The sequence below is a fragment of the Hydra vulgaris genome, chromosome 10 (genome assembly GCF_038396675.1).
Source record: "Hydra vulgaris chromosome 10, alternate assembly HydraT2T_AEP".
NCBI classification, from domain to species: domain Eukaryota; kingdom Metazoa; phylum Cnidaria; class Hydrozoa; order Anthoathecata; family Hydridae; genus Hydra; species Hydra vulgaris.
Genome location: NC_088929.1, coordinates 14,480,529 through 14,502,500, shown reverse-complemented (window position 1 = coordinate 14,502,500; position 21,972 = coordinate 14,480,529). Strand labels below are relative to the sequence as shown.

The 21,972-nt window shown below is 24.5% G+C and overlaps 1 protein-coding gene across 1 annotated transcript in view; it reads right to left on the bottom strand.

Moving 5' to 3' along the window:
- Nucleotides 1–18,974, bottom strand: part of LOC101236024 (myotubularin-related protein 3) — an 81,668-nt gene extending 62,694 nt beyond the window's left edge. The window contains exons 1-2 of the mRNA XM_065807317.1: nt 18,682–18,974; nt 2,977–3,141 (exon numbers count right to left, since the gene is read on the bottom strand). Of these exons, the coding sequence (XP_065663389.1) occupies nt 2,977–3,118 (142 nt within the window). The 5' untranslated portion in view covers nt 3,119–3,141; nt 18,682–18,974. The remainder of the gene's footprint in view (nt 1–2,976; nt 3,142–18,681) is intronic.
- Between the last annotated feature and the right edge of the window lie 2,998 nt (nt 18,975–21,972).

Below are 21,972 nucleotides of genomic sequence, written 5' to 3'. Positions count from 1 at the left end.
ATAAGTCCACTTAATCCTGAAGTTTTTGATGATTGAATGTTTGAGCCTTCAGAAACAACCAACAGGTCATTGCCTGAGATGGATCAGCAACACCAAATCTAATTACCAAGTCTCAAACATAAACTATTTCACTGCAAGATTTATCTCCGACATCTTGCTATGAATCAGAAACTTTATCTTCGACATCTATGGCTTCTTTCACAATTGCTTCACCTGCAGAAATTGTAAGTATTTTGAATGAGAAAACTCATTCAAAATACTTACAATTTCTGATGCCGAAAGGGCAAAACAGCTGTACTCACCAGTTCACCATATAAAGCGGAACTGGCAAAACAGATGGTTATAAAAACTAAAAAAAGAAAAAACGCTCAAACAGTTGACAAGACCGTAGAAACAGAAAATGATACATCTGCAGAAACTGTACCATGAAAAGTATACCCCCAGCGATTTTTGTGATTTTTGTTTAATAACATTTTCAAAAACTGTTGCATTTTTTTCTAAATTGCTAAAATTTAAAGCTTTTTTTGTGCTGTTGTTGGTTGTTGAAATACACTGATAAAAAACACAGGTCGTTTTTATTTTCATATTTCATTAATCTAAACCTTACGGGGGCTGTTATGACCCCACTTCCCTACATATATATATATATATTTAAATATATATATATATTTAAATATATATATATATTTAAATTTATATATATATATATATATATATATATATATATATATATATATATATATATATATATATATATATATATATATATATATATATATACATATATATATATATATATATATATATATATATATATATATATATATATATATATATATATATATATATATATATATATATATATATATATTAATATATATATACAACCCTCGGAATTAGGAAAAATGAGATCGGCAATAATTTGCCGACCTCAATCTTTTAGAGGTCGGTATCAGGTCGGCAAAAAATGTTTGATACAAAGGTCTTACCATAAAACATAGAAACGAGGTCAGCAATTTTTTGGCGATTTCAAACACTTTCAGGTCAGCAGTTAGGTCAGCATTTCCGAATGCCAATCCTAATTCCAAGGGTTGTATATATATATATTAATATATACAGGGTGATTTAATCAAAAGTATAAACTTTAAATTAACATAATTAATTTTTTGATTGCAAATACATTACATGCGATAGTATGTAATGTATTTGTAAATGTAGTACATTTTAAAGGTCATTAAAAAAGAAATTTAATGTTAATAATTTCAAAAAAATTAAAATAACAGCATAGCCATGAGATACGATATTCAAAATTGCATATTTTTAACAAAAAAATTGGTTGAGTTGAAGTAAGTCTGGTTCAGAGAGCTTATAGAAGTAAATTTAAGAACAGACCATGTCCAACGGCAACAGCTATCACAAAATTATCTAAAAAATTTGATACAACCGGAACAATACTTGATTTGCCACCAAAACCAAGGAATGAGCGAGACATTCAAATTAATGCCAGAAATAAGCTGAAAGTACTCTTCTTCGAAGATCTTACATTGTCAATCAGAAAAGCCTCAGTTGATGTTGAAATTTCATACAGCCTTTGCCGTGATATTCTTCTCAAAGATTTACAACTCAAACCGTATAAATACCAGAGTGCTCATCAACTATTGCCACTTGATTATGAAAAAAGGGTCATTTTTGCTCAATGGTGGCAGGACTTGGAAAAGGATGTTCACAAATGGTTGATCACTACAAATGAAGCCTATTTTTACCTTACTGAGTCGATCAACAAGCAAAATAACAGAATGTGGCTGAATGAGAGACCTAGTGTGCCATTTCCTGCCGAAAAATCTACGGACCCTACTTTTTCGAAGGAACGGTAAATCAGCACAATTACCTGGATATGCTTAAAAATTTTTTCTGGCCTAAGAGTTGAGAGTCACAAAAAATACTACTTTCAACAAGATGGGGCTACTCCGCATACGGCTAATATGGTTCAAGAGTGGTTACAAAGTAAATTTGGGGAGAAATTCATTACCAAGCAACAATGGCCTCCACGATCACCAGACCTCAATCAGTGTGATTATTTCCTATGGGGTTATCTTAAGTCTAAAGTTTATAAGCCATTACCAAAGACTTTGGATGATTTAAAAGAGAATATCATGAGAGAAATCCAAAAAATAAACACTTCGGCTTTGGAATCAACGTTTTTGAATTTTACAAAAAGATGTCATTTATTAATTGAAAAAAATGGAGGTCATATTGATAAAAAATAAAAAATAAATTCTTATCACTCAATTTCTTTTTAATTTATCTTTAAAATGGTGTATCGGACTTAATAATCCGATTTGATCTACAATTTTTATTCAATTTTAAACTTTATACTTTTGATTAAATCACCCTGAATATATGTTTTTATTTAAGTTATTTATGCAAACGTAATTATAAGCATAATTATAATTTGTAAGCATCATTTCATTTAGATTTTCAGCGCTTTCCTAAAACGTGCCATTTTTAATATATGCAAAAAAATCATGGCCAATTTATCAACAAAAAAAATTATATGCGTGGTCAAATAATAGGTGCGATCGCACGTGTCTCCTCAGAAGGCCTGATATTTATATATATATATATATATATATATATATATATATATATATATATATATATATATATATATATATATATATATATATATATATATATATATATATATATATATATATATTAAACAAAGAACATATATATATGTTTAAAAATAATTTTAAACATATATATATATATCTTTTTTAAACAAAGACTTTAACTTGCTTGTCAACATCTAATAGGATATATTATACTCATTTGTACAGTTTCATTCATGCAGAAACAATTCAAATATAAAAGTTTTAAAAGTTATTAAAAATTAAAGTTAGTTTTATTTTTATTATTATTATAAAATTTACATATTCGCAAATAAATTTAACAAATAAATGTGTTAAAGACCTTTCTTTATTGATCCATTTAAAGTATTTGTGTAACCGTTTCCAAGAAAATCAGTATAAGCCAAGTCTTTTTGAACAGATGACTCAAGGTAATTATTACATGATAAATTACTTAACTCATGTTCAATAGAATCAGATGTCATATCAAATATTTCAACTGCTCTGACTAAAAATAAAAACAAACAAAAATATCTAATTAATAAAAGAAATTTTTAATTTATTTAAAAAATTTATCATAACAGTTTTAGAATCATTTTTAAAAATAAAAATCTAACAGCTTTCTAGTTATATACAAAAACAAATACTAATATATTCTACTCAGGAAATTAACAACTGTGAAAAGATATCATAACAGTTTTCAAACTGATTCAGCTCTTTAAAAATGAAAATGTTTAAGAAAAGTATTTTAAGATTACATCATGAACAAAAAGATAACAAAATACCACATTACAAGCATTACTTTCGTAGATATATATACTTTTTTTTTACTCTATATAGTTTTTTATTCTATATCTTACTATTTTCAAACTTTTTCTAAATAACAAATTTATTTTTTATTTTTTTATGTTAATATAATAAAAAATAAATTACTAAGAAACACAAGGTCAAACCCAGTGATTGCGAATTGCGATATCTGGAAATGCTTCCGCTCTTCAAATTTTTAGTTTTTTAAAAACTGTAATTTTTGTTTTTATCACTAAACTCAATAACTATTATTTAACCAAAAAAATATTTATATTGATCTTGAATTATGATATAAAATTTTATTATAAAACCATATTACTATTATAACTTTTATTATTTCTATTATTATTGTTATTATTATTATTATTATTATTATTATTATTGTTGTTAAAAATTACGATTTATACTTTAATATTTCAATTCATTTTTTAAATCATCAGATAAAACTAGAAATATAAAGCATACAGTATGATGTAAAACTAAAGAGCAACCACAAATCATAACAGTCTAAAGGAATTTATCGGTGATCAAATATTTTAAACAAAAGAAATTGCAAAATAAGATATAAAACACTCTTATATAAATAGAAAAAATAAATATTTAATATTATTGCAATAGTTTGCTTATTAAATGTATTTACACTAGACATATTAATGAAAGCAAACATTAGAAATTTACTTTTCCGCTAGTTTATAAAAAAAATTAATATATAATAATTCAAAGTCAATGCTCTCAGCAAGCTTACATTCAATTAAAATTAATGCCAATCCAGAAAGACATTCTTTTGTCATTGTTGATCACAGATAATTTTTTATAATCTTTAGTCTACTGAAACTTCTCTCATCATAAGCAGATGTAACTGGAACAGTCGATTTTGTAGAATATAGATAAGTTAAGAAATCATGATGTCATCTATTTCTCAATTAAGAATGGATGTACACCTTTCGATTGTAGTTCAGTTGTCATTGTTAAAAATATTGACGCACAAACATTTTTGAAAGTTAGGCCCGTGCGAGTAGGTTTCAATTTCAGTAGGCACCTTATGGACACCTTACATTATTCTGAAAAAGCTGCAAGCAACAACTATTAAGTTGGGATTTACTAGAAAACAAAGAATAGAGTTAAAGAGCAAAGAAACAGTTGATAGTAAACTTGAAAAATTGTAGGTTGTATGATTCAGGAAACCATGAATATGAGAGAGTTTCTAAGAGTCGAAACCCGGAGAAAAAAACTAGAGGAATAAAAGTTTATGAAGTTAGTGATAGTAACTTATTATTACATTTAGAAATTGCATATAATGGTTTAAAAGAATGAGAATATGCTGAATGAAGAGTCAAGCCAGAACATGTTTTGGTTGATAGATCTAGAAATGATAGCTCTTTTGAGCAGAACCATGAAAATATTTGTAGAAAAGAGGAAGAAATGCAACTTTACAACAATGGGAGAGAAGCTCAAGTTTAGCAGATAGATTAGAACCAATTACAATTACAATGCGTTTTTGGACCTTGTCTAGAAGAGAATGAGCATCATTAGAAGAACCAGCCCAATTATGACAACAGTATTCCATACAGGGGCAAATAAGAGTGAAAGAATGAAATCAAGAGTAAGAAAATGGTGAGCACGATAAATAGAAGCAACCTTAGCAGATGCTAATTGCATATATGATTTCCATAAGAAGTCAGTAGTAAACAATAATCCAAGAAAAGAAGAGGATTCAGTGAGAGGGTTGCCATTTATCAATATAGGATAGCAGGAATGTCATAAATATAGTACTTAACTTTTAATTAACTTGTTTACATTTTTTATGACATATAATCAAATTCTTGTAACTGAATATAAAAAAAATTTAATTTAAAAAGAAAAAAAAACTAATGCTAATCATTTTCTTAATAACTCAATTTAAAAATGCACTAATAAGAGCTATAGTTATCTTAATTGCTAAACAGGTTTATAACTTTCATTCATTGCAATTGCTTTACAAATGGTGGTAAAATTTAAAAATTTTAAGAGGTTTTTTCAAAAGATTTAATAAAAAAAAGTTTAATGAAAAAATAATACAAGAAAAAAAAAAAGCAATTAAAAGAATGATTTTTATTAAAAACAGAAAACTAGAATAAAATAAAAAATTTAATTAAGCATGTAAACGGCAACCATTAATTTTACCATGAAATGTAAACTAAAGATGTGTAAAAAAAGGAAGATATAGTTTTTATAATATAAATACGCATTGACCATTGATCCCCTATTATTTTGTGCTCAGATATATATTAAAAATTAATAATTTAAATAATTTGTGCACTGCTTTTATTTTTGTTTCTTTAAGGTGGCAATTATTTTCAGCATTAAAATAGGATAAGGCAAAGCAAAAAAAAAACAAACTTATAAGTCAACTTTAAGAAAAATGATTTTCCTATATTTTATTTGTTTTTTTAAAGAGGAAAGAGAAAATATAAATTGCTATCTGTTTGTAAAATATATTTGTATAATTTTAATAAAACAACCATATAATGTCCCTATATGAATACATCTATGTAATCCATACATAAACTTTTATTTATAACTTTTTTTATTACATATATACATTTATTTGTTCTTAAATATGCATGTTTAGCATAATTGGATAAGGTGTTTACTTCATACATGTAATGTCAGTGGATCATATATTTGCTTTGTTACCATTTGTCTTTTTCGTTTTGTTTTGTTTATTAAAAATCTTTGTGTTGAATGTTTTTAATTAATACATATCTTTTCACATTCAGATTTCTTATACCATTTGAGCCTTTCAGTGTATTTTCTAAGTAAGGCGCATCTATACATAGTTTTTATGTGTCAATTAGGCCATACCATTGACACATTTTTCACAAAGCCTTAATTGTTTCATTTTACCTTTCTACTCCAGTACATTTTTTCTTTGCAATCTTTCAGCCCTTTGTAATTTTGGATACCTGTTGCTTTTTAACATTTGGCTCTGTGTGCTTAGTTCTACCCACCCCCTCCTTTTGGTCTACTATGTTAATGTTGAACAATTAATAATAACAATTATTATTAATTGTTATGCAATTATTAATAATTATTATTATTAATAACTGTTTATGTATATTTCAATAATAACATAGTAGACCATAAGGGAGAAGGCGGGTAAAAAAAGATAACAATTTATGAACAAATAAATGAATTATATAAAAAAAGTTATGCATTTAGTATACATATGCATTACATAGACATATTTATATAGGGACATTATATACTTGTTACATTAAAATTATTCAAATATATTTTAATAACAGATAGTAGGGTGTGTCGATTTTTTTTTTTTTATCAATTTGAAAAACGGCAAGATGACTTTTGGTGAAGAATTTTACACGGATTCCGAATCCGCAAAAAAAAATTAAAAAAATGAATGTCTTGCTGGGTGGGTCAGCACTTTTTTTAACGGAAAAATGACTAAAATATGACTAATTAACGGAGGGAAATAATAATTGAAATTTTTTTTTTTTTTTTTCAATTTTTGAAAAACTTAATCACTATTACGTTGAACTTTAGGAAAATTTCATATTTGGTGCAAAATTTATAAAAATAACCACAGAAAGTGAGTTTTTGTGAAGGGCATTTTTACAAAAATAATCCACTTTTTTCATATTGAAGACAAAATGTGACGGTAGAGTGCGTTTATTTTTTTATCGAATTTTAAAATATTGGGTGTACATTTTTGTGAAGAATTTTATAAGGAATCCGAATCTGCAAAAAAAATTAAAAAATTAGATTTTAGACGGGGGAACGCTTAGTTTTGAAAGGTAAACTGACTAAAATGTGACTATTTAAAGAGAAAATATATTTACAAAAAATAGAAGTTGTAATATTTTTGATAAACTCAATATAAACAATATTGAACTTTATGAAAGTTTCATATTTGGTTAAAAAGTTGTAAAAATAACCACATAAGGTTGGTTTTTGTGAATGTTATTTTTATAAAAATTAATGCCATTTTTTATACTTTAAACACTCCATGTAGCTGTAGTGTGTGCCGTCTTTTCCAGTTATTATTATGCTTTAAATATAAGGGTATTTTATTTTTGTAAAGAATTGCACAAGGAATACGAATCCGTAAAAATAAAACAAGATCCACTTTATTATATCTTGTAAGATCCGCTTTATTATAGAAAAAATGACAAAATTATGTCAAAATACAAAGTTATAATAAAATTAGAGAAAGAAATTATTTATTTGCATTTTAATTTCAATATTTCGTATAAAAAATCTTTTTTAAATTTACATATAAGTAACAAATAATAGTTAATAAATTTTATTTAAAATTGGTAATTCCAGCTAAGTTAAATTTAGAATTGTTTTTGCTCATGAAACTCCTGCTGACGTCTTGTGCTCTTATATATCCTTCTCTCTTTTCATGCGAATATGTTTTTGAACAAGCCTCTGTAACCTATATAAAACAGTAAAAATAATTTCATTATGGAATAATTTTAAATAAATTATTGTATTCTTATAATTAGATAAAAAAAGAAACCTGCTTAACACAACTTCGATGGATCGTGAATGACATGGCCAATCTGGAACAACCATAGGCTGGTAAAAAAAATTTCTGATTTCATGGGTTGTGAGGCTTGTAGTAAGAAGTGGTTCGTATAATGAATCTTTCCAATCAATTAGATTGGTTAATTTATCAGCATCAGTAATTATGCATGGTGTTTTGCGACTTCTTACTGAATCATCTCCAAACTGGGTATTATCATCTCCTTCCCCTCTAATTTCTAGTATCGTTTGCACTCCGAACTTTCGTTCCTCTTCATTGTTGGAACACAAAAGAGTCTGAATAATGCACTCACTAAATGCAAACCATGCAGATCTTTTTACAGTTTTTATTACTATTCCAAAAACTTCTTTTTTTTGAAATTTTAATTGTTTCAATTGGAATAAAATATGCCTAGGTCCATCTATCCAGGAATGTTTTACCTTAATTTGAAACCAGCAAGGAAAATAAACACCAACTATAAATTCAATAATTAAGCGTAGGTTTCTAAGGTTCTTTTCTGTTAAAAAATGAACTGAAACCCACAATCTACAGAAACGATTGGCAGTAGTAAGCCATCTTGAATGAGAAACATGACCAATTTCAAGGTTTATTAAATTTTCAGGTAAAACTCCAGATCTTATTGCTGTTACAATTCTGTATCCGTAAGCTTGATCAGACGAAAGATCCTTAACTATTTTGTCTGGCAAAACAATAAGTGGTTCACCTAAAGTTACCATTTCAAAGTTCTTGTTTATTTCCAAATCTGTAACTGTATCCAATAGTTTTCCTAAATCACCGGACCATTTGTTGTTTGAAAGTGTTTTTCCATCTAATTCAACTATTAGATGTCTGAGGGGTAGTTCATTTGTATGAAGAGCGCATATTAGCCAGTTCAACTTTTTATCAAGTTTTAATTCGACAAATTTTATGACACCTTCTTCCCATCCAGTATTAACATTTGTAGAATCGCCTCCCAATGCTTGAATTGTTTTGTCAACACCATGTTGAATCATCCATTCGACTAAATGATCGGCAACTATTTCGGCATGCTTTTTTTCTTCAGATGATTTTTGTGGAGTAAAATGAAACAAAAATCCTCCACCTGGTTCCATGCATGTAGTGTAATGTTCCTCTTTAATAGATCCAGGAAAAAAACGACTAGATCCTTCTACTTCTACCTTTACTTTGGTAACATCTTTTCTACTATCAAACAAAATACAATTGATGTTCCCATTGCCTATATATTTTAAAGTTTTATTTTTCAACTCATTCATTACATTATCTTGAGCTCTTACAATTTTTTTATGATCAACAATAAACTGTGTATCTTTCTCAGTAATCAATCCAGCATCAATCCAGGCAGCTGTAGTCAAAGCCGCAGCAGCTCTAGAAGAAACTCCGTATCTAAAAATAGAATTTGTTTTTAGATAGTTAAATAAAGAATTTTGTTTAATTTAAAATAAAAAGTATATATTTTACCTTAGACTATGTATTGCGACATTTCGTACACTTTTAGTATTATATTTAGACTTTTTTACTTTCGAATTTGAAGTACTAGGTTCTCTGTTAAATTCTTCATTAGTAAGTTCATCTTCAGTCATTGAAAAATCATTGTTTAAAATTGTATTTGTTGTTATGCTGTTTGCCCTTTTTCTCTTAAAAGCTTCTTTATTAGAATGGTTATATAATTTTTTAACCTGTCTGTTGTGTTCAGGCATATCTTTGGAAGATATTTGAAGCAAACCTTTAGCACCGACTTTATCTCTTTCGGTTTTAATATAAAAAACGTCTATTATAGGAATTTTATATTCCTTAGAGCAGTTGCATGTAATGTGGGCTTGTTGTTTACAAATAACTTTGCAACCAAATTCTTTACAATCAGAAATTATACACTTACAATTTAAAATATCAAAAAGTTTATCCAATTTCAATATAAAGTCTTTTTTATTTTCTTCATTTTCTCTGTTTGCTGATATTAAAAATGCAACATCCCAAGCTTTTATAATTTTGTACACAATGTTTTTTTCAGAATAAATTATAGGAGCTTTAAAATTAGCGTTTGCTTTTTGCCACTGGGTAATAACGGCACATGCAACCTTTTTTGCCATATCTTTTATTAAAAAGGTTCTGGAGTTTTTATCACACTGTTCTCTTAAAAGGACTGCATATCGAAGTGTGTCTCTATATGTTGGAAGTTCAGATAGTAGCAACTCCTTTCCAGTACCAATTAACTCAGTTATTGAGGTTTTTTTCATGTTTCTTGTCTTTATTGTTATTTTTTTGTTAAAAGATGCCATATTATTTTCTACAATTTTTTCTATTTTGTATGTTTATATATAATCAAATTTTCTTTATAATATATAATCTTATTTAATCGCTTTTATAGTCAAAATTTAATTTTAGTATCATACTTGTCACTTATTTATCAGTAGTTGTGAATAATTATTAGATAATAAAATTATATTGCTTAAGTAATACAATTTTAATTAACTAATTTAACAGCTGTCGTTAAAACTCTACCGTCACATTTTGTCTTCAATATGAAAAAAGTGGATTATTTTTGTAAAAATGCCCTTCACAAAAACTCACTTTCTGTGGTCATTTTTATAAATTTTGCACCAAATATGAAATTTTCCTAAAGTTCAACGTAATAGTGATTAAGTTTTTCAAAAATTGAAAAAAAAAAAAAAAAATTTCAATTATTATTTCCCTCCGTTAATTAGTCATATTTTAGTCATTTTTCTGTTAAAAAAAGTGCTGACCCACCCAGCAAGACATTCATTTTTTTAATTTTTTTTTGCAGATTCGGAATCCGTGTAAAATTCTTCACCAAAAGTCATCTTGCCGTTTTTCAAATTGATAAAAAAAAAAAAATCGACACACCCTAACAGATAGTGATTTATATTTTCGCTTTCCTCTTTTAAAAAAATAAATAAAGTATAGAAAAATCATTCTAATGTCGACTTAAAATTGCTTTTTTTTTTTTCGCTTTGCCTTATATAATTTCGTTGTTGAAAATAACAACCAACCTAAAGAAACAAAAATAAAATTTTTTTTTTTTTGTTAAATTTTTTTTGTTTGCTATTTTGTTAGTTTTACTTTCTTTATTTTTGAAAATTAGTTTTTTCTGTAATGCCTAATATAATAAAACTTGCAAACGGTCTTGATAAAGCTGTCTAAAATAAAATAGTTAAGAGAGGATGTACAAGAACAAAAACTGCAGACATTTCCTGGAAAGGCTTGATATATATATATATATATATATATATATATATATATATATATATATATATATATATATATATATATATATATATATATATATATATATATATATATATATATATATATAAATTTATTTAATATACTCAAAGACTCACAAAAATTAGCCATATAAATGTATCTATGTAGCCATATAAATGTACCTTATATGTTGTTATCACATAATATAAGCTTTTAACTAAAAATCATTTTAACAAGAAATCTCGAATAAAATATAAAAAACTCTATATCATTTTTTTATATTTTATTTAAAGCGATATCAATATCAAACATTTTCTATAAATATGCAAGTTGCTTTTAGGAATTTTATTTAATAAGAAATATATTTGAACAAAAGAATTTTAGCCTTCTAAAATTCTCTTATTCAAATAATTTTGCAATAAAAATTGGAAATTAAAAAAAAATTGTAAAGAATTTTAACGCTCAATAATTATAAATTTAATTCAGTAGTGTCCATAATACCCAGCATAGCAAGAATCGTTGCTGAAAGTTCAACATATATCTAGAAGTTTTTTGTTACTTCATTGAAAAGCGTTTCAATAATATAAAAGCATTTAAGGTCAAATTTACTTAATGCTAACAGCTTTTTAAAACATTTGTCTTTCTTTTTTCAACAAAATTTTGTTCAAAACAAAATTTTGTTCAAAACAAAATTTAACTTCATTAAATTTTATTATTCTTATATTAAAATTTGTTAAAAAGACTTTCGTTGTCATAGAAAGTCATTGTTTATAAAAACTGTATATTTTTACGGGTGTCACAAGGCCCTTATACATCAAACAGGTCCCTAATAATATAAAAAAAAAGTTTTTCAAAAGTATGTCATGTTGGGTCTCAAACGAAGCAAAATCATATACAAATTTCAAAAATAATATTCATTTTCTAAAAAAACATAGATAAAAAAAATTATAATCAAAAAATCTTGTTAAATTCCCTATTTTTAATTTTTAGTTAAAAAACGTAACTTTTTGTTTACCAAAATCTAAAATAAAAATTTAATTATAAAATGATTCATATTTTTGAAATTTTTATATATTTTTGCATCATTTGAGACCCAACATGACATACTTTTGAAAAACTTTTTTTTTTATATTATTAGGGACCTGTTTGATGTATAAGGGCCTTGTGGCACCAGTAAAAATATTTTTTATTCAAAAATTTTTTAAAACCAGTATTATTTTATTATATAAAACACATTTAGGGGTTGTCAGCTGGTATTTTTCAAAAAAAGTTGTTTTTACCACCACCCTAATATATATATATATATATATATATATATATACACACACACATATATAATATATATATATATATATATATATATATATATATATATATATATATATATATATATATATATATATATATATATATATATATATATATATATATATATATATATATATATATACAGGGCTTGTGATGAAGCGAGCGCGATCGCGCTCCGCTCGTAAAAAGCGCTCGTAAACGGTATTTTCAAACGTTCTAGGCGCGATAAACAACGCTCATTCAACTTATAACGAGCGTATAAAATAACGCTCGTCCAATAGTTCGGGATTATTTTTTTATTTTCATAAAATATTTAAAAAAGATTTTTTATTAAAGATATACTATTATCAAAGCACTAATATAAAGTATAAAAAGCACTACGTCGTTCTCTTTTGCACTAACGTAATGAATGAGCAGTTTGAAGTCGTTAATAGTCACTAATTTCTATTATGGAATGTGCACCTGGAAACACAATGTGAATACAAAAATGCGCAAATAAAATAAGAATAGAAAATTAGAAAACCACTATAAGAAAATTAAAACTTTATTTTTAATCTATTTAGAGTATTTTTAATCTTGTGAAAATATCGAGTAAGGTTTATTTGATTTATTGTTTGTAATATTCCACACATCGTTTATAATAAAAATAAATATTAATAATAGAGTAATTTTTAAAATTAGTTTTTGTTTATAGTATAGGTTATTTTATTAACTATTATTTATTTTAACTCAAATTAAAAACGATTCTGTTGTTTAGAATGTTCGCAATCGCATTCGAAAAGGAAACAAAGTAATAACGTTAAATGGAAAAGTTATTATTCTAATTTATTATTATTTCAAATTATTCTTGTGTTATTTTTTTAAGGTTAAAAAACGTAATTTAAAAAAGAAATTTTAGAAAAAAATTAAATAATTAATTTGAATAAAAAATATCAAAAAATATAAAAACCATTAACCGTTTATTAAGTTTACCGCGTAACATTTTAAAATGCATATATCAAAACAACGAATCAAAACACTAAATTATACTTCAATACTAAATCAATAAGAAGTTGCGTTTTTGTTTGATATTATTTTTTTATTAATATAAATAGTTAAAAATAAAATCGCGATCTGACAATATACAAGAAGTTTGGAAGTATAAAAATCTACTTCGTTGAAGTAGTTTCATGAGTGTGATACTAATTCAAACATTTTTTGAAGAAAGAATTATGTAACAAATAAAAAAAGATATAAAAAAATAAAAAGCTTTTTATGAACATCGCCTTCAGCAATTTTCATGATCGCGCTCGCCGACGTTATTTCGAGCGCACATAATCAACCTCGATGAAAACATTTTCTAATTTTACGAGCGCGATTTAACATGCTTGACGATTTTCTTCATCACAAGCCCTGTATATATATATATATATATATATATCAATGACCACCCGAAATGACTAAAATTGTTATTTTTCCTCCCAAAATGAACTCTTGCCAGTCATGATTGACCGGTTGAACAAAAATTAAAGTTTTAAAAAATAAGGTTTGACAAAAAATCAGGATGTAATTTGCAAAATGCATATATACTAAAATTTTATAAAATCATTTATGTTTTGAAAATGCGATTAAAATAGTTTTATTGCTCACGATTTGCTACTTTAATTCCCTTCATTGAAAAATACTAAATATGACATTAAGGATATCTATTATTTTTTTTGCTTCGCTTATTTAGATTACTTTATTTTTCTGGTGGTAAAAATCCTTTTTTTATAAATGATTGAAGTTCTTATTTTATTATTATTTTAATAAAAATATTTAACTCATCATTTTAATAATAATTGTTGTATTTAACTAAGAACATTTATTTTTTAACTGTTATCCGTTTTTCTTTTCTTTAAATCTTTATATTTATTTTCTTGTAAATTTTTGCCACAAATTGCAATAGATGATTAAATTAAAGATAAACTTATTTGCATGCTTGCACTTTTTTTTTTAATAATAGGATTCTTAAAAAATTTATATATTAGGTTGGGTGAATAAAAAAAAGCAACTGCTTTTATTCAGTAATTGGTCAGCTTTACATGAGTAAAAACTTCAGTAACTTTGCTCAAACTTTTATTTGCGTAAAGCTGAACAATTACTCAGCATTTTTGGAGTAAATTGCTTAGCTTTACATGAATAAAAGTTTGAGTGAGTTAGCTAAAAAAAATTTCACATAAAGCTGAACAATTACTCCAAAAATGCTGAGTAAAAGCAATTGCTTTTTTTTATTCACCAAGACAATATAGTGAAAATCTCCTTTCATGCAACATTAGTAACTTTTATAGTAGTGTTACATTAAAGGATTGTCTTCTTAATATTATGTATTCAGTTTAAATAGCTGTGCATGAGAGTTAACAACATTAGATTATTAGAGTTAACAACAGAGTTAACTAATTAACATTAGCAGTTTTAAAAATGACTTTAATGAGCAGAGAAATAAGATTATTGTTTTTCTTTAACATCGTTAACTTTAAAGATTGAAATTCTTATTTTGTTATTATCTGAAATTGTTGCATGTAACTAAGAACATTTTCTCTTTCAATTGTACTTTAATTGTAAATTTAATTTACTCGTAGCTTTTCCCACCATTTGCGAAATCATTGGAATGAATAAACAATTTTTTAAATAAAATTAAAATTATTAATAGCACGTTGGCACATTTTTTTTCTATTAATATATATATTTTTAGCAAAAACTTTTAAGTAACATAAGTAACTGTTATAGTAGCATTACACAAAAAGATTTCTTTTAGTATAAAGTATTCAGTTTAAAAATTATATATGTGTATATATATATATATATATATATATATATATATATATATATATATATATATATATATATATATATATATATATATATATATATATATATATATATATATATATATATTATGTCATTCACCATAGAAACTCAGTTTTAAAATAAAGAATTTTTTTCATAGACAGAAAGAAATTTTTTACTTATGCATTTCAAAACCAGTTAGATCAGTTCTTGCTTAACATAAAAACTGATGTTACATCTTGTTGCAATTCAAAATTTGTAATTTTAAAACAGTTTTTAATTTTTTTTTTTTTTTTTTTTAAATAAATAATACAACTGAATGATTGCCAATGGCATGAAACTTTAAGTTCCATAAAATAGTCATATTTTTTATATTAAAAAAAAAACTATTTTATTACATATATAAATACATACAAGGAAGAGATAAATATTGTGTTTAAAAATTTCTTTTTTTATAAAAAACTTTTTTTCTATATTTGTAGTTTAATTTGAATTATTGTAGAAATTGTAGAATTATTGTAGAAAATTTTTATTGTAGAAATTTTTATTATAGAAATTTTTATTGTAGAAATTGTAGATTTATTGTAGAAATTATTGTAGAAAATTTGAACTATTGTAGAAATAAGTTTTGAGTAGAAAATATTTGAACCTAGTAGATAAATTTAATAAATGTCAGTAGCTGTTTTTTCTTTTTATTATTTAAAAAAGTGAGTAAACTTTGAGGGCAAGTTATTTCAATAACTTTTCAACATTTTAAACAAAATTTATCCATGTTTTTTTTAAAAAGGATTTTTAAGTTTATATATATGATTTTAGTAAAAAAACTTTTAGACTCTAAATATAATTTTGCCATAAATGCATCTGCAAAAAATAAGTTGCATTACTGAACTTAAAGATAAAAAAAATTTAATTATCTTTCTGAAATTAGGTTTAAGTGCGAGGTTTTTTAGAAATTCTATATTATAATGTGAACTTTCTATCGCTCTTCAAAAAAAAAATTGGTTAAAAAGCATTATATTATCTTATAATATAGTTTAAAAGCTGTTGCATCATTAAACCCATCAACGGGATAATTAGCGTTTTAAAAAAAAGGGTGGTAAGAAAGTCAAAATATCATCCAAAAGTTCAGATTTTGTTGTGCTATTTTCACCTGAGTCTAATTGAAATTTATTGCAAAATAGCTAAGCTTTTTAATCATGATTTTAATTCCCTCTTCTGTTTTGTCACTGAATGTTGCATCACTGAACTGATAGTTTTTTTCTGTAAAATAAATTGGTATAAAAACATTGTTGTTTGTGGCTTTTTTTATGAATGCCTTATTGCCAAATGAATAAATTATAACAACAAAATCTAATTAGTCTTGCAAGAATTAAAGTTTCAAAGAAAATTCCATTTATAAGTATGCTGATAATAAAACACTTTTTTCCATGTTGTGCCAATGAACTCATGTTTAAATTTTTTCCTTGTGTCAGTGTACAAGACAATAAAATTTTGTTTAATTTATATTATAGCATTTTTATTCAATATTGATTTAGAGTAATAAAAAATTATTTTTGAGTTATAGAAAAAATTTTATTATTTATACTTATTTAAATATATATATATATATATATATATATATATATATATATATATATATATATATATATATATATATATATATATATATATATATATATATATTTGTCTTACTAACCCATAATTTAGGGCTCTCACAAAAGTATAATTTTTTTTTTTTAAAGAATAATTATCATTGTAAGTAAAATGAAAAACACAAATGATTTTTATAAAGAAAAAAAAATTAAATGCAAAAATAAACTGTAATGCTTTTTAAAAGGCATGGTTGTTGAAAAAAAAAAAAAAAAAAAAAGATTGCCAATTTAAATGCAAATGTTTTTGATAAGATTGAACTATTTGATAAAATATAATATTATTTAACTGATAAAAATAAAATGATTACATTTCAAATTATTATATTCAAATTTTTATTTTATGTATGAATTTTTCATATATTAATTACTTTAATATATTATTCACTTAATAATTCTTAAAATGCCTGCATTATATTACAATACCAAAATAAAAAACCTTTTTTATAAGCAATAAAAACTTTTATAGCTGTTTAGAAGCTGTTCAGAGGAGAAGGTTGCATGGCTCGCCATGTTTGATTTAAAAGAGCTCTAGCACTCATTTACTCCTGCCGAGGATTGTATGTATGCATGTATGTATGTATGTATTTATATATGTATGTATGTATGTATGTATGTATGTATGTATGTATGTATATATATATATATATATATATATATATATATATATATATATGTATGTATTTATGTATACATATATATATATATATATATATATGTATGTGTATATATATGTGTATGTATGTGTATATGTATGTATATATGTATGTGTATGTATATATGTGTATGTATATGCATATGTATATGTATATGTATGTGTATATGTATATGTATGTGTATGTGTATATATGTATGTGTGTATGTGTATATGTATGTATATGTATGTGTATATGTGTATATATGTATGTGTATGTATGTATGTATGTATGTATATAAAATCAAAACAGTATATAATAATAATAAACTTTCTTCAAACAATAAGAAAAACTTCCTTGTCTATAAAATTAAACTTGGTTAAAATTAATAAATTTTAGTTTTTTATTATTTTTTTGTAAAATATATTGTTTTATTGAATATACTAACTTTTAGTTATGAAAATTTATACTCACTAAAAAATACTCATTTATAACATTGAAACATTCAAACATAATTAAACACAAACAAATTAAAGCCAAAAATTAAAAATAAACACAAAAATGAATTAAAACAAAAACTTTTTCTTGACAGATCTTTTTTATTGCTTATGCATTTTTTTTCTTTAATGGTATTAAAATGTATTTTTAATTATGAAATTTTGTGGTATTATGGACACATATTTCTGCAAAAGTAAAAATTTTTAGCATATTTTCATTTTAAATATTTTGTACTTGTATTTATTCTTTATAAATGTGTTCATAGTGTTTGTATTATTTTTATTTATAATTTGTTTTTTTTAGTTATTTTTTGTTGCCAATCTTTAGTTTTTTGACATATTTTGCCAAATATTATGACAAGTACATTTATAAACAATTTTCATAATATTTAATAAGCTATTTTAATTTTTTTTTACTTTATTCTACTGTGTACAATGTATATTACCTTTTTTTAATGATATAACTTATTCAGATGACACTTTAAAAGTTTACATATATATGACATAAAACATTGTTAATACATGTGTACATGAAAATTGAAAACAGGAAACACCCAATAAAAAAATTCTTACATTGAAAAGACTTTTGAAACTGAAAAACCTATCAGTTATAAGCACACATATCACTAGTATGGTTAACAAACAAAATCTATGCAATATTTACTACAGTGCAAAAATAGACCAAAATGTTATTACATTATCGTAAGCGACATCAAAAAAGCCAGTCGCAGGTTACTCGGCTTAACATCAATTAAAACTATTTCACCCAGTTAAGATTTACAGACCATACATTTAGTTTAATAATAAACCTAAAAAATTAATATATTTTGTTTTAAAAGTAGTAAGAAAACTATCAAAAAATTTACAGTTAAAAAAAAAAAATCATGTTTAAAAAAAAAAATTTAGGTTTAAAACAAAAATATCAATTTCAGTAAGCAAACTTTTTTTTTTTGCATTGAGCTATTAAAAATGGTTTTAAAAATTACGTTTAGTCACGTGTACAAACAAATGGTCAGACGATCGTCTGTATTGTACCTAAATGTTTTTGTTTTTTTTAATAAGCTTGATTACTTAAAAATTTTTACATCATTTAAAAAAAAAATCTTGATCATATAAAGTTATAAGAAGAAGAGGGACAAAGTATAAATACTTTCCACCGCGGTAAGGCAAAAAACAGGCGCGCTGAAGAGTGTGAAAAATGCAATTCTAGAAAGAAAAAGAAAAAAAAAAGGAATTCATTGGATTTATGTCGAAAATGCTAATTTCTATAACATCGTAAAACCCACTATTAAAATAAAGACAAAAATGCCGCTACTGGAATAACATTAATTGTTAAAACCATTCAATTTACACCGTTAATGGAAGCGCCAAATTAACTCCCTTAACATTATTCAAAGATAAACCGGGGTAAAAGGTAAGCGCATAAAGTATAATGATTTTCCAATCGTTCGAATGACTTAAAGTTACAGGTTCTGTTTTTATATTCATGTTTAAATGCTTGCAATATAAATTTTTTTAGTATTATTTCAATACTGATTTGTTGATTCAAATTATTATTTTCACTGGTTTTAACGCATCTTCAATGTCAAACTAGCGCTGACATTTTCATTTTTCTAAAAGTATTTTAATTTTAATTTAAGTAGTAACTTTTTCGATATTTTTTTGGTGACAAAAAATAAATGTATAACTTAATTGTTCTAAAACAGTTTTAAATTCATTTATCAACGCAAAAAGTTAACAAATTTAGTACGTAAAGTTATTGTTATTAATGTTTATTTGCAAATATCAATTTTATATTTAACTTGGATTTGTACACGTTGCCGTAGAGTTTAAATACCTCGTTAAAGCAAGCGATTGAATTTATTAAAATATACAATACATCCTTAAACTATTGAAGTTCAAAATGTATTTATTTTGGTGTTATTAAATTATTTATGCAATAATGATTTTAAGCAAACTTGCGCTATCAACACATATTTCAAGCTTTAAAAGTACACATTAACACTCTTTTCGAGATTTAATCTGCCACCCGCCCCTCTACCCTAAAAAAAAAAGCTCACTTGATTAAATTTTTTTATGAATTAATTATGACAGGTTTCTTTTTCGTTTAAAACTTATAAAAATCTATGTCTAGACAGGACTATTCTTATTCAAAATAAATTTTTATTTTTCTAATATTAAACTTGATGGCTAACTGAAGTCGATTAAAAAAAAATTGTCAAGTCTAGACTTGATTCTGCTCCATCATAAGATGAAAAAAATAGTCACAAAGTGTTTCAAAGTTTGAAAAATTTTATCAAAATAAATAAATGTTAAAAAAACATTTGACAAAAATATTATCTAATGTTTGCTTACTAGCTTAGTAAACAAAAATTATATTTTGTTTACTGAACAAGTATGTTTCAAAAATAAAGTTATTGAAAAAATAACAATGCTTGTTTTCTTTTATGAAAACATTTCCTGGTTAAGTAATAGTTCTTGGAAAATATCAAAAGTAAGGTAAAGATAAATACTTGATACCAGTTATAAAAAACAATGTTGTTTTAAATTAAAAATAGAAGCAAATACATATTTGTGTTTATTTCTATTTTCATTACGTTTAATAGAAAATTTTGCAACGTTTTCTCTGCGCGCAAAAACAGCTTGTAAAAAAAGTCCCGGTTGGTTTGTCTAAAGTTTTTATAAAACAAGGTTTACCGACGATATATATATAATGTTTTTGCCACATAAAACTTGATGCGTCATTTAATTAGTAAAAATCATTAATAGAGGTTATGCGAACAGCTGCGGAGTTTAAATCAAATTTATAGAAATAATGTACATATTGGACATCTTAAGAACAAAATAAATATGTATTTAATTCTAAAGGTTATGGATTAATTGGGTCTTAGCGAGACTGTATTACTGTTACAAACTCGTTTTATAATATATGCCTATTTATAATATTTTGTAAAGGTGTACATGTAATCTAAATTTTTAGATAATGTTTTAAACATTATGTTTTAATTTAGTTAAAAAATGAAATATATTGAAATTGGCTGTTTCAAAGTGAGCTTTACGGCTTCTTGTTTGTTTTTTTTAAATAATCACCTAATAGGTGTTACTAAAACTTTTTAAACTTTTAAAATATTTGAGATAATTTTGTTTTGTAAAAAGAATATAAACACCAATAAAATCTTTTACCATATGATATTAAATTAATGATTAAAAACTTTCTTCGATTTTAGATAAAACGCGCCAAATGATGATCTCGGCTAAATTTTAGTAATTTGTTGTCATTTATCAAAAAAAAATTGAAAAAGTATATTTTAGATATTTCTTATTATATATACTCATTGTAAGACCACTTTAACTTAAAAAGTAAATTACTTAAACTTGATTCTTAACTGAAACAGGCAACATTTATGTCAGTAAAGCAAATCGCTATTTTTTTACTATACCTTTTCAAGATGTAATTGAGAACTTGAAAGTTATAAATAAGAAATTGTAAGATGTAATTGAGAAGATAAAAGTTGTAAATGAGAAAAGTATAAAGAATACAAAGTTCTTTGTATTTTGAATTTTGTAGTATTAATATACTTTGTAATTTAAGGCTGGAAATAATAATATAATATCAATAAAATATCAAATGTCATGAAAAAAGGCATTTGAGGTTTAGGCGGTAACTGGAAATATCCTATTAGGTGTCAATTAAATCTCTCTTTTATTTTCGTTTGTGAAAAATTTAATTGAGATTTCAGATGAATAATAAATAAAACACAAATAATTTATTTACATAAAAATTTAAAATTTAAATTTAAACAACGTCATTAAAAATCATTGCAATATTCAGATAAGCACCAACTGCGTTTTTCTACAAAAAAG